Source organism: Aphelocoma coerulescens, unplaced genomic scaffold (assembly GCF_041296385.1).
Source record: "Aphelocoma coerulescens isolate FSJ_1873_10779 unplaced genomic scaffold, UR_Acoe_1.0 HiC_scaffold_56, whole genome shotgun sequence".
Lineage (NCBI taxonomy): Eukaryota > Metazoa > Chordata > Aves > Passeriformes > Corvidae > Aphelocoma > Aphelocoma coerulescens.
The window spans coordinates 715,631-736,521 of NW_027183905.1; the positions used below are offsets into that span (position 1 = coordinate 715,631).

Consider the following 20,891-nt stretch of genomic DNA (forward strand, 5'->3'; position numbering starts at 1 on the left):
CCGGACCTAAAGGACTCTCCGCTAGAAAATGCGGCAAACTGGTTCACTGATGGGAGCAGTTATGTCAGGAATGGTGAGCAGCCCGCTGGGTATGCAGTTACAACCACAGACGCTGTCATTGAGGCAAAACCGTTACCTGTGGGGACATCAGCTCAAAAGGCTGAAATAACAGCCCTAACTGGAGCCTTGGCGTTGGCTGAAGGAAAACCTATCAACATTTGGACTGATTCAAGGTATGCTTTTGGGGTAGTACACGCTCCCGGGGCTATCTAGAAAGAAAGAGGTTTATTAACCTCACAGAAGAAAGAAATCAAGCACACTACTGAAATCATGCAGTTACTGGAAGCAGTGATAAAACCTTCAAAAGTGGCTATAATGCATTGTAGGGGACACTCCCAGGGTAACACTATCCCTGAACTGAGAAATGCTATGGCAGACAAAACAGCAAAAGCAGTGGCCAGTAGAGTTCAGATCCAAGCCCTAACTCTAATTATGATTTAAATTAGATAAAAAAAAAAAATTAGCACAGATAGGTGGGCTAAGATAAAAAGATCTCATAGTCATATCCAGAAAACTTAAAATTATTTATCCAAAGTGAACATTGCATCAAATCACTTTAGATGACACTTCTTGGGGGTTTAAAGAGGTATGGGACAAACTTACATCATGGTTACCCAACTTATCCTGGCTTAAACAATTGTTTGTAATAGCTATCTGTGTTATTGCATTCCTACTTACTGTTTGTATTAGTAGTTACTGTTGTATGATACTATGTACTTGAAATCGCGATGCTTATGCTCAGTGGCACAAGCATAAACTTAGAGATAAGATAGAGAAGGGTTCTTACTTTAAAGACATACAAGATTTGTAAAGAATTACAAATAACCAAAGAAAAGGGGGGATTGAAGAAGGGGCAGTCAATAACTAACTCATGTAAGCACAAGTTAACTATTGGGAGACAGCAATGTTAGTTCAGACAGAAGATGTTAATTACAAAGCCTGAGAAGCCGAATTCACCCTGATCTTGTCAAGATAGAGGGGACAAGGATCATCTCAGAGATTGCTGAATCATCCCTCAAAGGACTACGCATGCTCAGGGAGAAAGGTGAAAAGTTCACTGCGAGGATGACTACTGGCCTTCATCAGAAAGACCCCTGAGGAAGAGGAGAGGCCTTCCTCAGCGCGACCACCAGGACACACAGCGCATGCGTGGCCCATATGCTAATGACTTCCGAGAAATAATTTGTGTAACCACACCTGTCCCAAGGAATGTGATGAATATTCATAATTTAACCCTTAATACTGTGTTGTAGAGAGCACCAGGTGTGTGTGTTTGGAGGAGCGATCCCTGCACACCCAGCGCGCCGAATAAAGCAAATACCCACTTCTCTGACTCTGTCTCTGAAGTGTCTCCTGGCCCGGTTGCGGCACGATTCACCCTGTGCCCGTCCCTAGCCCGGGTATCTGCTCTGCAGCAGCCCAGCATCCCCTTACAGTGTCCTGCCCGTCCCTGGCCCGGGTATCCGCCCCCGGGCAGCCCAGCCCGCTGCTTTTGGGCCCCCCGCCCCTGCCCTGGCCCCGATGGTAGCCCCAGTCCCGGCTCCGGCCCCGGTCCCGATGTCCGCGGCCGTTCCGCCGGCCCCTGCCCCCACTGCGTTGTCTGACACGGCTCCGCTGAACCCGGCTTTGGCCCTGCGAGCTGCGCTGGGCCCTCCGGCAGCTCGGAGTGCTGCTGCCGTGGCTGCTGTGGACCCGTGCAGAGGCTCCACGCCAGACTCTGGTATCCGCCAGAAGAGCTTATCCCCTTGCCAGTTCCAGCGGCACTTCCCGCCTATCCTCCCCCACTCCTGGAGGAATCAGCCTCGGAGAGGATTCCCACCTCCTACCTCCCCCCCCCCACCTGCCCCATTCCCCTGGCAAAGACCGCTTCTGCTGTTCCTCTTAAAGGAGAAGCAAAACACCAAAGTTCGAGCAGATCTCGAGGAACAAGCCCTTTCAGAAGGAAATAATAGATGTAGACGGTTCTTCCAGATGTGTACAAGGAAAAAGAATGTCAGGGTATGCTTTAGTTGATGGGGGGACTATGCACACTGGAATATTTAGCACACAAGAAGGGAGCTATACATACTGATTCAAGGTATGCTTTTGGAGGGGTGCACGCCTTTGGGAAAATCTGGGAAGAAAGGGGATTGCTTGGTTCAGAGGGAAAGGCGTTGATGCATGGGGGACTTCTTTTGGAGGTTTTAGAGGCATTGGAATTACCTGCAGAGATAGCTGTGGTACATATGGGGGGACACCGGGGGGGATGGTCTCAGAGATGGGAGGAGGTAGTTTGGCAGATCGGGGGGCCTGAGGATGCTGCAGAGAATGGGATAAAAAAGGGTTGTGTTAATTTTGACCTCAAAGAACGAAAAATTGGAGACTCCAAAATTCAGTGAAACAGAGGAGAAGGAATTAAGTAGGATGGGAGGAATGCCAGATGAATGTGGAAAATGAAGGCTTCTGGACGGAAGGCAGTTGCTTAATAAGTCACTCACCAAATCAAAGTTTGGTAAGAAAGTTTCACAGATATGTGAATATAGGCTTGGCAGAAAGATCTCTGAATGTAGAAACTGAGGATGAGATAGAAATGAAAGCAAGTTCGGATATGAAGTAAAAGATGTTTTGCTGAAACCCTGATCACTCAATAACTTAGAAGGCAAAAGTTGGAGATGAGTTGGAAGGAGATTTTTATGCTTAGGACAAAGGTATGTGACTACAAACAAAGACATGTTTTTCACCAAGTAAATAAGTCTCAAGAAGAGCATAAGTAAATAGGAAACATGTTTTTACCAAAAAGAGAGCTATCGCAAGCAAACAAGAAATGCTGATGTAGCAAGAAGAAGAGAGGTCTGAGAATTTTCCATTCTAAGCTTAAATTGTAACTTACTCTTGTGATTGGATAATAAAGACTATAGTATGGTAATGGTAGTAGTTATAAATAGGCTATAGGCAGATGTAAAGGTATTGTGTATGGGGCTTATTGGTTGTCACATATTAGGATACTCAGCAAAGAAAAGTATTTAATGCTTTGTAACTTGAATAGAAAGGGGTTTCAGGTATGCCTACTGCTGTAGCTGACAGCTGTAGGGCTGGCTCTGGATAGCCACTCCCTGAAATGTGTAACTTTGCCTGTGCAATAAACAGCTTTCAGGAGAGCCGCCAGAAGTCCAGACATCCTTCGTGAAACTTTCTCCTATAGTTTGGGTTACCCTTTCTGACCACCCAACATGAAACTGCTACCTATGAATTAGGGGAATGAGTGTTAAAGAATATGTCAACACAATTGCAAGGACCCTTGAAGATTTGCGGTTAAAAGGGATAATCCCTCAAACCACACCTTTAGACTTTAAAATCCATAACATCCATCCAGGGAAGTGGGTGTTAATAAAAATATGGAAAGAGCAATCTTTAGCTCCACAAGGGAAAGGTCCTTTTCAGGTGCTACTGACGACTGAGGCAGCGATCCGGACCAAGGAGCGAGAGTGGATCCACGCCAGCAGAATCAAAGGACCCGTGGAAGAACCCAAGGAGTGGACTAGAACATCTACGCCTGGTGATACCAAGTTAACTCTTGAGAGGGAACTGGGGGTTAATGCGCTGGGAAAACCCAAATGATTCAAGAGATACACCAAGAATCACACCTGATTGGGAAATAAGGCCAAGCTTACATAAATGGTTTCAAGTATTGCCTGGACAAGTCCTGAGACACCTCTGATACCCTCCTTGGGGAGGAATACTTCCACTCCAAACAGGAGGATCAGGACTATTTCGGGCTTAGGGTTCTCATATTCTGGCCTTAGCCTGTGATTTATTCAAAAAGGAGGAGGAATAGCTACCTCCAACAGTGCCATACCACATGCCCTGTCTGATCCACCCCAATACTGGACATGCTGGCTGGGTTAAATGTAAATATCTAGACTGTAAAAATATTGGTATTGTAGTTCACAGAAATGACACTCTCATTGTATGAAGTGTCAAATGCCAAATCTATTCCCCATCCAGGAAGAACAAAGAACAGCTGATACAGTAACCTTGCTTTGTGGATGGGAATTACTAGTGCCTGTTGAATGGGAGATACCTGAGGAACGGTGGGAAGCTACAATTAAGAAGTGTCAAAAGCAATTTGCCTGGAAATTAGCGAAAAGGAAGTGACAAGGAAATAGAGGGCAAGACTGAATTGACCACTGTACTTGCCACCAAGAAGATCATATACCCCTGCTGTGGGTAGCAACCCCATAGGCATGGGAGGTGGAGGTATCAGCCATATCGGACCTCTGTTATTCCTTTACCTGTCACTCCTTTTTTGTCTCTTCCCTCTGGGGATACCGACACAGCCATGCCATAGGTGTTATCTGAAGCTGTATATGGAAAACAGCGAGGTTCCTTTTTCATTGCGCATACCCACGTCAACAGTCGCTGTTACAACCCATCCAAAGTAGAAAACTGTATGCAAAATGGGAAAAAGTACAGGATTGCAGAAAACCTAGGAACAAGCAGTAGCAGGTTGGGAAGTAAATGTCCAAAAAGGGAAAGATGGATTTGTTTCACATATATTGCTGGGAGTAAAGTCTCAGGCTTAGTAAAAGCACAGCTGGTAAATAAGGAGGCAAAGCCAGCACAACAATCTAACTCTATATTGACCCCAATTCAAAACATGTATGTGAAACTCAAAAAATAGAAAATAAAAAGGAAATCTCAACATTTGGAAAAAACTTGTTTGTGGAATTAGGGGAAAGGATAGGTAAAGAGCTTAATGTAACCAACTGTTGGGTCTGTGGAGGGCCTCTGATGACAGAGGAATGGCCATGGAAAGGCAGTAGCTTAAGCCAAATAGAACTCCTTAAGTGGAATCAGACAAGGATAAGGGGAGAAAACAGACCAGAAGGGCGGGTACTGAGTTCAACAGTGATAGGAGAGGAGTGTCCCTGGTGCACCGGGAGCAATTTCCTCAACAAAGTAGGAAATACTCCCTGTAAGAGAGTTAGTAATGGAACTTTTACATGGTGGGTCCCCGAAAACCAACACTGTATTGCACTCAAGAAAAAATAAAGGAAAATAATTGTAAATACAATAATAAGGTCAAACTCTTTCAATGCAATGATACAAACAAAAATCCTTATTTTGGGATCCCAGACATTTCAGAATTTTGGGAAAATATAAATAAAAAAAAATTTGATTACTGGAAGGCACCAGATGGCCTATTTTGGATATGTAGAAAAAGGGTATATGCAAAGCTCCCATCTAGGTAGAAAGGGAGTTGTACCCTGGGAATCATACACCCAGAACTCTTTCTTCTACCAGAGCCAGATGGAGATCAACTAGGAATACCAGTGTATGAGGATCTAAAAAGGAATAAAAGAGAATTGATTGGAGGATCTCAAAAATGGAGAGACGAGGAATGACCTGCTGAGCGCATAATTGAAACGTATGGGCCAGCCACCTGGGCACAAGATGGGAGTCGGGGATACTGAACCCCAATTTACATGCTGAATCGGATTATAAGACTCCAAGCAGTTGTAGAAATAATAACGAAGCAAACTGGTCAGGCATTGGAATTACTAGCTAGCCAACAGAGCCAAACAAGAGCTGCGGTGTATCAGAATAGGTTGGCTTTAGACTATCTATTGGCTGAAGAAGGAGGGGTTTGTGGAAAATTTAATACATCAGACTGTTGTTTGAGAGAGATGACCATGGGAATGCCGTTGTAGATATAGCCAAAAATATCAGAAAAATAGCCCATGTACCAGTCCAAAAGTGGGAATCCGCACTAAAACTTAGCTGGTGAGATAACGTATTGGGAATAGAATAGTGGAAGAAGCTAGGCTTCTTCCTTTTATGTGCCACTGCAGGCTTTATATTTCTCCCTTGCCTGATCCCCTGTTTTATTTGATTAATATCTACCGTGGTCCAAGGCATGCAAATAGTACCAATGCCTGTGGAACCAAAATTGGCTACATCCGGAACAGCACAAAAGATCATGGTGTTAAAGAAGCAAAATGATATCAAAGACCCTTTTGAAGAAGCAAGATTGATTTGTGAAAAAAATGAGCAAATAATAAAGGCTAGAGAACGAGGGATACAGCTCAAGCCAAATGATCTGTAAAAAAAGGAAAAGGGAGGTATTGTTATGAATGTATCGTGAGGTTGGCTTTTTTTCATGTTCCTTAATGTTAGGAAAACTCTACCTAGGTTCTGTAATGATATAGAAAGTCTATTGTTTATGTAGTCAATTTAGAAAAGATAGGCAGAAAATATCTTCACATTCCTGGAGAATCTTATCAAAAGAAAAACGGGAAACCAGAGGAATGGAGCCAAGGAGGAAGATAAGGCTGATGGGATGATACTCAGCAACTCCAAAGCATTAATGAATTATGCATGATGGTGATGAATACGAAATAAGCGAGATCTTTTGGATGTAGAGTTGTGCCTTTGGATGTCTGCCAAAGAACCCAGCCATAATACCCTTTTTGCTGTTGTCTCATAATTGTCCCTTTTATTAAATTATTCCTAAAATTTTACAAAGAGTGAACCTCATTTTTCACACCATTCCAACATGTGCCAGCACTCTCTATGTTATATAGGGTGTGTTTGACCACTGGGCTGCTTTTGCTGACACAAGTTCAGCGAAATCACTTGGGAATCCAAGGATGTGATGATTTCATCAGAGAAAAGCGGTCAATTGATGCATCCCTGGCATTTTTGGGAGCGCCCAAAAATGGGGAAAAGATGAACGGCCACCAGAACAAATCCTACAACACCATGGAGCAGCCCCTGGGAACCCGAACAAATTCATACCAGGTGCCAGAGAACCCATTGATCATTTCAATGCATCATTAGATTACAAGCTGTCCTCCAAATCATAACCAAGCACACAGCTCCAGCTCCTGACCTTCTCACCCACCAATCCACTCCCATGAGCAACGCCACATTTCACCCTGGGATGGCATCAGATTCTCTTTCAGCAGAAGGACCAGGAGGTTGTGGAAAATTAAATGACTCAAACTGCTCTTGAAAAAGAGATGGCAAAGGAAAAGTGGTGAAACAGAGAACAAAGGAAAGAAGAAAGCAGCTCATGTACCGCTCCAAACGTGGAAAGGATTGGAAGGGGACACATTTTCGTGGTTCCCTGGCAGACCATGGGTTAAACCAATGCTGTTTCTCCTCTCAGGTGCTACAGTAACTCTCATCTTTTTACCATGCACCACACCTTGCTGAGTGCAGCTCATTCAGCAGGGGATCAAGGGCATGCAGGTGGCAGCCAGGCCTCCTGACCCAGAAACGGCTACAAAAGGACACAGAATGAGGTCACTGAGAATAATCCCAAAACCAAAGAAGGCCCAGGAACAACCGATTAAGGCATTTTTAAAGTTTGTAAAGAGAAGTACTGAGAAAATAAGAAGACAAGGAATTACAAGGAAAAAAATGAACGCGTCTTTACAAACAGATGGTGTGAATCCCAGTGCAGATAGGGCCAGGGACTTGGAGATAAGCAATTGGAGAAACCACCAATATCAGAAAATGTTACTAATCGACACGAACTGATGCTCAGCCAAGGTCCTGCGAAATTCCTGAACTTCCCGAAGAACAACAAAGCCTTAACAGAGCCATGAATATCGGATGTTATACAAAGTGGGGGTGCACATTAAGGGGCACATGCAGCAGGCAGATCGGGAAGTCTGTACCTTCCAAGGACCTCAGCCACTGCGGAAAGCGACACGGAGATGCGGCCGGCGAAATCGGCATAAAAAGGAGGCTGCGTCCTCCAACACTTGGACAGAGCCCACGGGAAATGCCCCGTGGCCTCTCCCTTGCTCCAGGAATAAAGTTCCTTTTACAGGACTCCTCCGGCTCCTCTGGGGACACAAACCTCTGGCCACGGGAACTTTCCCGCACACTCCCGCCGACGGGGCAGCCACCTCTGTCCTACCCACAGCAGCCGGGACGAGCCAGCGCTGCTCCGGCACCGGCTCCTGCCGAGGCAGCAGCGGCAAGGAGAGCGCGGGCAGCCGCTCCCGCAGCGCCCTCACGCCAGGGCGAACACGGCGCCCACACGGCACAACGAACCCGCCCCAGCCCCCTGCCGCCCCCTCCGCCCGCAGCCAGCGCCGAGCCCCGCCAGAACCGAGCGCGGCTCCCACCTGCGCTGGGGCCGCCTCCGAGCTCCGCCGCCGCCTCACCGGGCTCCGGCCGCCGCCGCCGCTCCCGGGCCCGCACAGACGCTCCGCCAATGGCGCCTCTGCTGCGCCACGGCCGCCCTGCCGGCGGCTCCGGGCCCGGGCTGCTCCCCGCTCCGACCAATCAGCGCGCCAGAACCACGACTGACGGCAGCACCGCCCAATCGCAGCGAGGGGCGGGCTCTGCACACGGCCCAGCCTCGCCCCGCGCTCCCAGCGCCCCCCGGGCTGCGTGAGGGGAAAGCCGCAGCTGAGGAACAGCCCTGGAACGGGCCCGGCCCGAGCCGCCATTCAGCTGGGAAGGGAAACAAAGCTCTCCGCTGCTCCCGGCCCGACTTGCCCAGCCCTGCGTGTTGGCTGCCTCCGGCTCCTTGGGAAGCCCTGCAGCCTCGCTACTCCCGCCCCTAATTCGGAGCATCAGTGCATGGCTTTGATTTCCCCGAAAAAGGGAAAACCGCCCCAAACCCCTTTGGCTGAGTGCACGAGGCGAAAGCCGCAGCTGAGGAACAGCCCCGGTGCTGGGTCCGGCCCGGGCTGGAGGCTTCGGAGCCGCTGCAGCCCTGAACCGCCCGGATCTCGGTGTGACCGGGAGCTGAGGGCGCTGGGAACTGCGGATGATTCCGGGATGGTGCAGGGACCCACCTGCAGCCCCGGCAGGAGCCCGGGCCGGAGCAGGGGATGCCTGAGAGAGGCCCCGAGCCCGTGGGAAGCCCCTGCAGAGCCGTGGAAGTGGCTCCTGGCGGGACTCGTGAGCCCGTGGGGGATCCCCGCTGGAGCAGCCTGTTCCTGAGGGACTGTGTCCCGCGGCAGGGACCCCAGGCTGGAGCAGGACAAGGATTCCTGTCCCTGAGGGGGAGGCAGTGACATGACCTGACTGTGACCCCCATCCGCTGTGCCCCTGGGTGCGGAGGAGGGAGGGAATGGGGGATAAAGGGAAGCTCGGGAAGGAGGGAAGGGTGAGGGGAAGATGTTTTCGTAGGAATTATTTTACTTCTCATTCTCGTGCTCTGATTTGTTTGACAATAAATTCAATTCATTTCCCCAAGTCAGGTCTGTTGTTCCTGTAACCAGTGAGTGAACTCTCCTTGCCCTTATCTCGACCCTGCAGCCTTTTCTGGTGTGTTCTGTTCCGTGCCCAGGTTGAGGGGGGCAGTGACAGAGCGGGTTTGGTGGCACCGGGCACCCAGCCAGGCCCAGCCCACCCCAATAATCGCTGCAATAATTCACTCCAGCATTAGCCAGCCGCAGGGCGGGTCCGGCTGCGCTCGCAGGCAGCCGTTTGGGAGAAATGGGACACAGTGAGAGGAGGAACGTGATGCCAGTGGGTGAAATCTCCCTCCGATCTGGCAGGGAGAGGAGGAGGGAGAAACTGGTGCAAAGTAAACGGGTGATGGAGAGGGACAAGGCTGGAGCTGCGGAAGGTGGGCAGCCAGGGATTCTGCTTTCCAGCTCTGTGGGGTGAAAGGAAGTGATGTAAAATCTATCAAGGAAAAGAGGAGAAAGAGCAGGTGGTGGAAACCGCCGACAGTTTGGATTCCCTTTATCTGTCGGGACTGCAAACTCCAAGCAGTGACTGACGCCCGACAATGACAGCGCTGCGATGTGTGCTCTGCCGCTCCTCTGGCTGCAGCCCGGCTGGTGAGACCCCCACAAGCAGCTTCCTGGGAGCTGCTTCGCTTTTTGGGGCCATTTGTGGCAATTTTGCAAGTGTTTTTTACCTTTGCACTGTTTTTTGGGGATACGAGGGGCCCCGGCACAGGGCTGGCCCCGGCCCCGGCGCCTCTGGGCTGTTTTGAGGCGGGGGAACCCGCTGGGGCCGTGCGGGAAAAGCGGGTGCGGGGTTTATAAATGGGCGCGGCGGGAGCTCCGCGGGCCGGACCGGATCGGGCCCAGCAGCGCCCCGGGACCGCCGCCGTGTGGGGCCGAAGCCGCCCCACACCTGGGTCGGTGCCTGGGGGCGGATTCGAGTGAAGGGACTCAGCAGGACCGGTGCAGGAGTGTTTACGTAAGGCACCGAGCTTTGTGGCCGGGGAGACGCAATTTTGGGAGGTTTTCCTCCCTGTTCGTGCCGTGGTTTGAACACAGCAGGGAGCAGAGCCAGGAAACATCACCGCCCATTCATGCGGGCGGTTGTGCTGCGATGGCGGCACCGGTTCCCACATCGCCCACCTGGCTCCCGCATCTCCCTCCTGGCTCCCGCATCCCTCCCGAGCGTCTGTCCCAACCCCCAGGTCAGAGTTTGGTGGCTTCTCTCCGGCAGATCCACTGCGAGTCCAAGTCCCAGTTCTCAGGGGTGATGGTGCTGCCTCTGCTCGTCCCACCGAGTCCAGGTCTCTCCCTGAGGTCCAGCTGGAATCTGCAGGTGGAGGAGGGAGCCCGGGTCACCCCCGGGGGTCCCTCGGGTGACAGCGGGGTGCCCCCCTTGGCCCCCAGCGCTGCCCCTGGCACTCCCCGATCACGGTCCTGGCGGGAGCCCTTCACCCACGTCCAGCCCATCCCAGCCACGGGCACCCAGAGCCCGACCCAGAAGGAGAGCGCGGGTTTCTGCAGGGTTTCATGTAGGAATTCCTGCCTCGGGGAAGGAGAAGTGGTGACGCTCACAGGCCATGGATGCTCACTCCAAAACAGGCTCTGTCCTCATCCCAGGACTGAGCCCCAACCGTGTTCCCCATGCTCTGCCACAGGCACCCGGAGGGACTTGGGCACGGGGGGAAGGGGGGAGGCTGATCCCGGGATTCTGGGAGCCTCCTCACCCTTCCCGTGCACCACAGGCCCTCCGGTGCAGCCCCGGGTCCATCCCACGTTCCCGACCCCATCATTCCCTTCACCAGCTCGTCCCGATCCCGCGGCAGCAGCAGCGTGGCCCCCGATCCCCACAGTCCTGCCGGCTCCTGCTCCAAGGGCTGTATCCAGGGGAGACCCAGTAGCACTCGTCCTGCCCAGCGTCCAGCCCTGGGGGCAGATCCGGCATCACTCAGCCCCTGGAAACCGGGATCAGAGCCGGATGAAGCCACCGAGCAATCCCCTCCTCCCCCGCACACCCAGAGAAGCACCAGGGTTTAATTCCTGTCTGTTTCATTTCCGTTTGTTTCATTCCCGTTTGCTCCCCGGGGACGCCCTGAGCTGCGCTTGGGGCTCCGATCTGGGTGTGCCACGAGATTTTGGGAAAGCTTTTGGAGCGGAGGCGCCTCGGGGCTGTTACCGTGCGGCTGTGACGGGCAGAGAACTTCCTTGAGCTCCAAGACGAAGTTCTCCCGGGTGCTGTTGCAGTCTCCTTCCCTCCCGTTTTCTCCGCTTCCCGGGCTCTCCGGCTGCTGGTGGAGAGCTGCAGGGGAAGGAAGGCTGAGCAGGGAACAGGATCTGGCTCCCTCAGCATGATGCCCACCGAGATCCACCTGCGCGCGGCCCCGGGGTGGATTCTGACATAAAGCGGGAGCTCAGAGCCCTCCCCTCATCCCAGCTCACCCCAAGCTTTGGCCTGAGCAGCTCGTGAGGGGCGAGAACTGACCTCGGGCTCCCAACCCAGAGCAGACCCCAGCCCGTCTCCTTCTGGGGGCTGGGCTCTGCACCCCTGAGCTCCCCCAGCGCCCGGAGCTGCCCCCTGCCCTCCATTGCGGCTTCACGCTGCTGACAGGATGTGGCCCCTCCGAGGTGTCACCGTATCTCAGGTGACATCGCAGCGGGAGCCCAGAGAGCGCCGGAGCCTCTGCTCCCCCTCCGGCACCCCGAGCTGTGCTACCCGAGCTGTGCGGCCCAGAGGGGCCCGGCCCCAGGCTGAGGGGCTGCTCCGCACCCCCTGCTCACCACGGGGACAGTCACAGCAGTTTATTTGGGGGGATTTTCCCCCAGATCTGCCCCTCTTAGGGGTCTCCCCACTGAGATAAACAGAATTGCCCAATCAAAATTTACAAAGAAATAACATTAATTATGCGACCGAAACATCGGTTTCAAAAGCCACAATCGAGAAAAGCAGTTCCGAGCCCGGGGTCAGAGGTGGGTGAACACGTATAGATCTGACCTCTATCGCATCAGACCTCCCAAGTTAACAAATGCTGCTTCGGCTGGTTCCTTATACAGTTTTTGGGCAGAGTCCGAATTAATTCTATTCTTCTCGTAATTTTAGCATATTCATGATGTTTTCTTGTCCCGGAATTGGGCTGCACAAAGCCTTTCCTGGGTCTGATGAATTGTCCATGCTGGGTGATGAAGGGACCATCTCTGATGATGGATGGGCCATCTCTGGTTCCTGGAACAGTTATTTTTAGTTCCCGGAATGTCCAATTCCTTATCAGATGAGATGTAGATACCAGAAGGTGGTGATCAAGTCGTCATGGTGCGAATGTCCCGGTGATAAGATCCAATCCCACCTAGGTGGAATCCTCACTTATTGATTACATCTGTGAGAGAACTTCCTTTAGTGTTGTGAAATTTTTCTCTCAGCCAGGCTGATGGAGGGATTTTGAAACTCTGTCTCTGCGTGGTCTACATTTCAGTTTTATACATAATAGCACGAATTACATACTTTATGACACCCACGATCCAGCAGACATTGGAGTCTCCCTCCCACCTGCCTGGGTGGTTTGGGAGTGCTGGGGGTGCCAGCACTGGGCACGGGGCTCGTTTTATTGGGGCTCTGGGTGACCCCGAGCTCGGCCCGGGCCTCTCAAACCCGTCTGGGAGATTGTTCCCCTGCACGAGTCCCCCGACAGCTGTCGGGTCTGTCCCCGTGTCCCCATGGCCGTGCTCACACGAGCAGCCTCAGCGCCACCGCGGCCTCTCTGAGCAGGAGATTCCCGGTCCAGCCGACCCCGAGCGCCACGCGGTGCCGAGGACAGCCCGGAGCTGCAGGGGACGGAGGTGACAGGAGATCACCCAGCCCCACACCCAGCGAGTCGGAACTCTGCAGATTTGGGCTGTTTTGTCTCCAAAAGCAGCTCTGAGCCCGGCAACCCCCAGGGTTCAAACGTTGGTGGATTTTCCCAGCCATAGGAATCCAATATTTTAATCAGTGGTTGGACTTTGTGATCTTCAAGGTCTTTTCCAACCTAAACAGTTCTGATTCTCCCACTGGATTTTCTCCATAAGGAAACCGAAAATGGAGTCAGCAGGAAAAAGCACGGGGGCACCGACACAGGAGCAGCAGAAAGAAACAAAGCAGGAACCACAGCAAGTGCAGGGAAGATGGACCAGGAGCATCGAGACTCGGATCAGGGTATCTGAAGGCACCAGCAGCCCTTCAGCATCCCAGCTCTCCTTCGAGCAGCAGAATTGGGACAGATTTGGGGATTTTGCTCTGAGCACGAACCCTTTGGAAGAACCAGCCCCTGGAAATCACATTTGGTGTGGAGCTCAGTTCCCAGTTCAGCCTCTCCACCAGGGATGAGGCTCAAAGGGCCGCGCTGGGCGCTGTCAGGGCTTAAAAGTCATCCTGCAAAGCCGAGCTTTGATCCCGGCAGGGCTGGGGCAAAGCAGCCGCACAGGGAGGAAGAGGAAGGAGGTGGAAGAGCAGCCAGTGTTTAACCCCGCGGCAGCAAGTGTGAATGTGAGCCCACCTTGTTCCCAGGGCGAGGAATCCTGGGGGAGGAATCCCGAGAGAAGTATCCCACGAGGAGGAATCCTGTGGGGGGGAATGCGGAATTAATCCCGTTGAATTGAGCAGCAGTGAAGCAGTGCCCGGTGCACCAAAGAAACTCAAACAACAAAGCCCCAACGGGATCCCAGCCCCGCACCCACTCCCTGTCAGTTCCTGTCCCCCACCAATCGGGGGGCCCAGCAGACACGACCCCCAGTACCTGCACCCTGCAGGGGTGGGGGGCTCCCTGCAGCCCCCGCTTGCCCCATCGGGCTAAGACCATTGTGCCAGTTTGGCCAAATTTGGAAATATATCCTCTGAGAGAAGGCAGGTTACAACCACCCCTCCCCCACCAGGTTCAGGAAAAAATTGAATTTTCCTCAAAGGAAAGTGAAAGAGATAAAAACTATTTATTTAACAAACACACAGGAAAAGGATAATAGTGTTAAATAATATAACCTCTCACTGTGGAGAGAAAAACCTGGGAAAAGTTCAGAGTCCTTCTTTAGTCTCTCTCTCCCCCTCCTTGGAGCTTGGTGTACCGGTTTGGCCAAATTTAGAAATATATACTCTGAGAGAAGGCACAACCACCCCTCCCCCACCAGGTTCAGGAAAAAAAAATAAATTTTCCTCGAAGGAAAGTGAAGAAGATAAAACTATTTATTTAACAAACACACAGGAAAGGAAAATGAGGTTAAATGGTAAAATCTTTCGCTGTGGAGGAAAAACCCGGGAAAGCGTTAGTCCTCCCTTTGGTCTCCCCGGAGCTGGGGCTTGGCCCAGGGCCAGGCCCTCTGTGCCCGCTGGAAAGTCCTCCTGATGTGCTCTGAGGTTGAAAGCATTACAGTATAAAAGGGAGAAAATCCGGAATTCTAGAGAAGAAAAAGCAAAGTCCAACTCTCAGTCTCTCTCTCTCTCCGGAGAACCAGAAACTGAAAACAACTGGACAAAAGCTGACTGGAACACAGCAAGCCGGGTGCTTCCTCACTTCCCTGCCGCGGCTGGGGAAAAAAAAAGCCTCCTATCTTTATGTGACCTTGAACAAGCTGCAAACTGCTTTGAGAAATTTTTGCTCAGTTTTTTTCTTCTCCCTCTCAGGCTCAGTTTAGAGGCATAGAAAGGCACAAAAATTAATTTCTGGGCATAGGCAGCGATATGGGATACACATCATAAGGTCACCCCAAGACACTGGGACGGGGTGGTGGGCCAAGGCCTCGGTGGAAATTCCTCCCAATGTATTCTGATGTTGAAACCATCCAACAGAGAGAAAAGGAAAAAAACAAAATCCCAGGAAAACAAAAGTTCAGCTCTCCGGAGGAAAAGGAGCTGAAAAACTGGCCAAAAGCTGACTGGAAAGCAAGCAGGCTGCCTCCCCACCCTCACTCTGCAGAAGCAGACTGGTTTTATCTCTGTGTCCTTGGAACATGAAAACAAACTGCTTTGAAAAAGTACACTTTTCTCTCTCCCCTCTCAGGCTCAGTTTAAGCGCATAGAAAGGCATATATACTAATTTCTGGGCATAGTGCAGCAATAGGGAATACAACATCAAGTCACCCCAAGACAACCATGTAGCCCTCCTTGTCCTCCATGGCACGGTGGAGCTGGGGATAACAGGCTGGGGACACGGGGGTGGGGACACACAGGAGGGGACACAAAGCCACAGCACCTCTGAGCGCTGGCGCTGGCATGGTGTGGGGGGTGAGTGGCAGCGGGACCGGAGCTTTCTGCCCCCACTGCAGCCCTGACACCCCGGGGAGGGGCACCGAGGGGATGGGGGTATGGTGGGATTTTGTCTCCAGAGGAAGGAAAATCAGGATACGGGGCAGCTTCCCACAGGGGAAAGGAGAAAGAGCTGTGGCAGGAGCTACTGCAAGAGAAATACCCCTCTTCACCCCACTAAAATGGTGAAAAGATCTCAGAGAGGCGAGAATCAATAAAATATCATTGAAAGCGGCATAAAACATCAAGAATTGATCAATGGAATGCCAGATGTATCTGAAAATAGACACAAATTCTTCTGTGGAGCTCCCGGCCTGGCTTTCCCAGCGCTGGGTGTGGAGTGGCACCGGCTCAGCGGGAAGCCCTGGGACCTCAGTTCTCCTACACCCAAATTAAGAGCAATTTATTTGGCTAAGTAATTATTACTTAATGGCTGTTTAATTATCCCTGAGCTGCTTTGCTACTCTACTATGCACAGGCCAGCACAGGCTCAGGGGCTGCAGGGCTGCCCTGTCCTGCTGGGGCTCCATGCATCGCATTGATTTCCCCCAAAAGGGAAAACCAACCCAAACCCCTGTGGCAGAGGACAGGAGGAGAGGGAGATTTCTGGTAGAAAAGTCCCAAAATCGTTTTTCCCCAGGCTTGGGAAGAACAACCCAAGCCAAGTGGAGGTGGGACCCCCCAGCAGCGCCTCTCTGCCGCCCCAGCTGAAGCCCTCGCTGGCTGCTCCAGGCGGGATGGGCAGACTGGGAGCACTGGGAAGGGGCCCCGGCTCGGGCCGCAGCCCCCGGGGCAGCCCCACGGCAGCTCCAAGGCTCCGCCAGCCGGGATGGAACGTGGGAGGGGGAGCAGGGCAAGGGCCGGGGCTGTCGGTGCCCAGGGGACACAAGGGACAGTGGAGACACTTCACAAGCTTTCATGCAAAAGTAACAAAATAATGAGGAAAATAACAACACCAGCAACACTGGCACTGTCAATGCTGACAGAGGTCATGCCAGGCCATTGCACAGAATGTTCCAAGTTAGGAGGGACCCAGAAGGATTGAGTCCAACTCTTAATAGTGTGGCCCGTGTGGGGTCAAATCACAACCTTGGCATTATTAGTACCCTGCTCTAAGCCAGGTCGCAGTAATTTAGCAGCAAATGTTTCAGGGCTTTATGCGCAGGTCATGTAAATGTCTGTATTCAGGTTCAGGGGATAAATATGTGGTGTTACGGAAACAGGATGAGTTCTGGGATGGTTGTAGAAGGAGCAAGAAACTCCCAGCCCCAGCACAGGCAGCCACACATCAGCTTCCACATCATCTCCTCTTCCTGCAGCTTCATCTCCTGGAGACCAGGCACTGAGGTGACCCTGAGAGCCAGTGCAAGGCAGACGCTGCGGCTGAGGAAGGACATCCCCATGATGGGGGGGAAGAGGCAAAGCTGAGCCTGCACAGCAGGGAGAAGGTCCTCTCTGCATCCCCTGTTACAGGGGAGTTTGGGCCCTGCTGCAGAGATACAGCTGTGGATTTGAGCAGATCCCGCTCCTGAGTTTATTTTCAGCCAGGTGCACACACTGTGCATTGCCAACGACCGGAAACCTGCAAGGAGGAGCACAGAAAGACACGGTGACCCTGTCCCCTCCAGCAGCGAGATTAGACAAGGGCCCTCCAAGGGCCAGTCCCAGCAGCCTCTTCCCTCAGGCCCTGCCCGGCTCCCCGGGACTCATGAGGAGTTGAAGCTGCTGCCGTCGCCCCAGTGCAGCCTCTGGCCCCGTCTGGGCAGCCCGAGGCAGGGATGTGCGCTCCCACAGAGGGGAAGGGGAACTCCTGGGAAGGAGAGAGGAGCAGCAGTGGGAGCTGCCCCAGCCCCGTGGGGGGATGCGCACCCGGGGCTCCTTCCCTGCGAGGCCCCAGGGCTGGGCTGCACCCCCGGCCCTACGAGCACCGAGCCCAGCCCAGGAGCCCCCCAGGCTCCCCTCTGCCACCCCACAGCCCCCACGGCCCCTCACTCACCATTTCCTCATCCTTGAGCGCAGCCAGGGAGGCCCCAAGCTCGGAGCACCGAGCCTGACCCTGACCCAGGTCCCCTGATCCCTCGAGAGGAAGTCGCAGACCCCGTGGTACCTGGCCCAGCCCTTGGGACAGGACAGCAGCACCGGAGCCGCAGGTGCAACTGGGGTAACTGGAGTTTTACCACATTTCCTGCTGGACAGCGAAGGGGAGAAGGTCCGAGGATCGCCCTGCACAGGCAGCGGGGACCCCGCTCTGCCCCGGGGGCTGGGCCGAGGCAGCTGCCCCTCCCTTACCTGACTGCACAGCCAAGGCCACCCCCAAAGCCAGGAGCAGGAGCAGCAGCAGCAGAATCAGCAGGGTGACAGGGATGGGATCTGAACCACTCACCTGGAGCGGGAAAGAGCCGCTGGAGGCACTGGCCAGGGCCAGGGGACAGCCTGTGGCAGGAGAACTGCCCAGGGCTGGGGGCAGCCGGGGGCGTTGGGCCCGGCCACTGCAAACCACGAGGCTTCTCCCAGAGCCCTGGGAACAGCCACAGCCCTGCCGGCCCTGTGCTCCTGGTGTGATTGATGGAGGCAGACAAAGAGGTTTAATCAAATTAGAGAATTTATTAATTACAGCAAGCAAGGCATAAGCAAAATCAGCGCTGGGCGACAGGGGAGTCCCCGCTCCACCGAATTGCCGCAGGGGTTTGCAAATTTCAGTCCTTCTTTTATGCAGGATCGTTTCCTGTTAACTCTTCTTTAAGGGAGTACTCTGCGCATGTGTGAACTTGTTGCTAGGGGGTCGGTTTTTTTGCCTTCTGGTGGTCGATGGCTGAAGGCTAGTAGTCTTCTTCAAGTGCCCTCTGGGTGACCTTTTCCATATTTGGTCAGTTAGTATCCCCTGCTTTTCTTCCTGGAGCTTAAACAATAGTACACTTACAGCACTTACAACCTTTACATATAGATTTGTTAAGACATTTCCTGTTATGTACGTTGTGGCCTGTGTCAGCTCTTTTCAATGAACAAAATACCCTCATTTATTACACTGGGCTGACACTGCCCCTCCCTACAGGCCACAGCGCTGGCCCTGCACTCACCCAGGAATCCTCCAAGGGTTCTTTTCTGCATGTCCCCGGTTCCTGATGCGTCCTGGGGATCCAGGGCTTCATTCACAATCCCGTGAACGGAGCAGAATTCCCTCTCCTCCAGCCCACAGCCGGCACTTCCCCGCTCAGTGCAACCAGCACCTTGCTCCCGAGGCATCAGCAGTGCTGAAAAACCCTTTCGCAGGAGCCTCAGGAACAGTTTTACCACCACGGCGATGGCCGGTTGGAAGGACCCCGATGAGAGGCCCCGGCTGGTTCCGGCCCTGCGGGAGCCCCAGGCTCAGGAGGGCGGTGCCGGCTCAGTCCTGCCCTTCCCCGCCTGTGCCCTTCCTGCAGCTTGGTGGCGACAGAGGAGCTGTGGTCGTGTGGCTGCTGTAACCGAGCCCAAAGCAACTCCCCCCAAAGCGGAGCCTCCACCTTCAGCAGACGCTGCCAGGACAGACAGAAAGCTCTCAGCTTCTGGGCTCTGCTTACCAAGGGAACAGCTCCATCCCCACCTGCCCGGCTATTCCCGTTCTGGCACTGTGCCGATTCTAAAAGTAACATATTTTGGGCACAGGTATGGAATACAATAATGTTGTGCCTTACCCATGACAAAAGCTCATAAAATAATAAGAAAGCCAACAGTAGCAGCAGCATTGGCACCGTAACAGTGCCGGGGGTCACACAAGGCCACTTCAGAGAATCCTCTGAGTTGGACGGGACCCACAACGGTCATCGAGTCCAACTCTTAAGGCAACGGCCCACGTCGGGATTGCATGACAACCTTGGAATTATTGGCACCGGCTCCTGCCGAGGCAGCAGCGGCAAGGAGAGCGCGGGCAGCCGCTCCCGCAGCGCCCTCACGCCAGGGCGAACACGGCGCCCACACGGCACAACGAACCCGCCCCAGCCCCCTGCCGCCCCCTCCGCCCGCAGCCAGCGCCGAGCCCCGCCAGAACCGAGCGCTGAACTCACTCGCGGCTCCGCCGTGGTTGCCGTCCCCTTAAACCAGCTCTCCTCTGCTCCGTTCCGACCAGCGACGAACAAGGACTGACGGCGAAAGCTGCCCATCGGGCGCTGGCCCGTTCTTCTCTTCCCTGCCCTCTCGGGTCTCGCAGCATCACCGGCCCGAGCTCAACCCGCCCGGGGCCGGCTCGAACCTTCCCCCGCTGGGGCGAGCAGCTCCCGCAGCCTCCTCAGTCCCGGAGCCCTCGCAGCCCCCGCTGCTGCCACAGGGCAAGGCATTCTATAGAATTTGTTGTTAAACCCAAACAACAGATCTGGGGAGGGGGCGGCAGGGGGCTGGGGCGGGTTCGTTGTGCCGTGTGGGCGCCGTGTTCGCCCTGGCGTGAGGGCGCTGCGGGAGCGGCTGCCCGCGCTCTCCTTGCCGCTGCTGCCTCGGCAGGAGCCGGTGCCGGAGCAGCGCTGGCTCGTCCCGGCTGCTGTGGGTAGGACAGAGGTGGCTGCCCCGTCGGCGGGAGTGTGCGGGAAAGTTCCCGTGGCCAGAGGTTTGTGTCCCCAGAGGAGCCGGAGGAGTCCTGTAAAAGGAACTTTATTCCTGGAGCAAGGGAGAGGCCACGGGGCATTTCCCGTGGGCTCTGTCCAAGTGTTGGAGGACGCAGCCTCCTTTTTATGCCGATTTCGCCGGCCGCATCTCCGTGTCGCTTTCCGCAGTGGCTGAGGTCCTTGGAAGGTACAGACTTCCCGATCTGCCTGCTGCATGTGCCCCTTAATGTGCACCCCCACTTTGTATAACATCCGATATTCATGGCTCTGTTAAGGCTTTGTTGTTCTTCGGGAAGTTCAGGAATTTCGCAGGACCTTGGCTGAGCATCAGTTCGTGTCGATTAGTAACATTTTCTGATATTGGTGGTTTCTCCAATTGCTTATCTCCAAGTTCCTGGCCCTATCTGCACTGGGATTCACACCATCTGTTTGTAAAGACGCGTTCATTTTTTTCCTTGTAATTCCTTGTCTTCTTATTTTCTCAGTACTTCTCTTTACAAACTTTAAAAATGCCTTAATCGGTTGTTCCTGGGCCTTCTTTGGTTTTGGGATTATTCTCAGTGACCTCATTCTGTGTCCTTTTGTAGCCGTTTCTGGGTCAGGAGGCCTGGCTGCCACCTGCATGCCCTTGATCCCCTGCTGAATGAGCTGCACTCAGCAAGGTGTGGTGCATGGTAAAAAGATGAGAGTTACTGTAGCACCTGAGAGGAGAAACAGCATTGGTTTAACCCATGGTCTGCCAGGGAACCACGAAAATGTGTCCCCTTCCAATCCTTTCCACGTTTGGAGCGGTACATGAGCTGCTTTCTT

At 53.3% G+C, this 20,891-nt stretch overlaps 1 protein-coding gene and 1 pseudogene across 1 annotated transcript; both read right to left on the reverse strand.

The window, feature by feature from the left end:
- Nucleotides 1-9,439: 9,439 nt before the first annotated feature.
- Nucleotides 9,440-13,848, reverse strand: LOC138101922 (uncharacterized). The gene is made up of 3 exons (XM_068999673.1): nt 13,769-13,848; nt 11,419-11,541; nt 9,440-10,572 (listed from the first exon to the last, which is right to left on the reverse strand). Exon 3 carries the CDS (start codon nt 10,376-10,378, stop codon nt 9,440-9,442), a length of 939 nt encoding a protein of 312 aa, XP_068855774.1. The 5' UTR covers nt 10,379-10,572; nt 11,419-11,541; nt 13,769-13,848.
- A 3,126-nt stretch (nt 13,849-16,974) lies between these two features.
- Nucleotides 16,975-18,044, reverse strand: LOC138101923 (early activation antigen CD69-like; annotated as a pseudogene).
- Nucleotides 18,045-20,891: the final 2,847 nt, after the last annotated feature.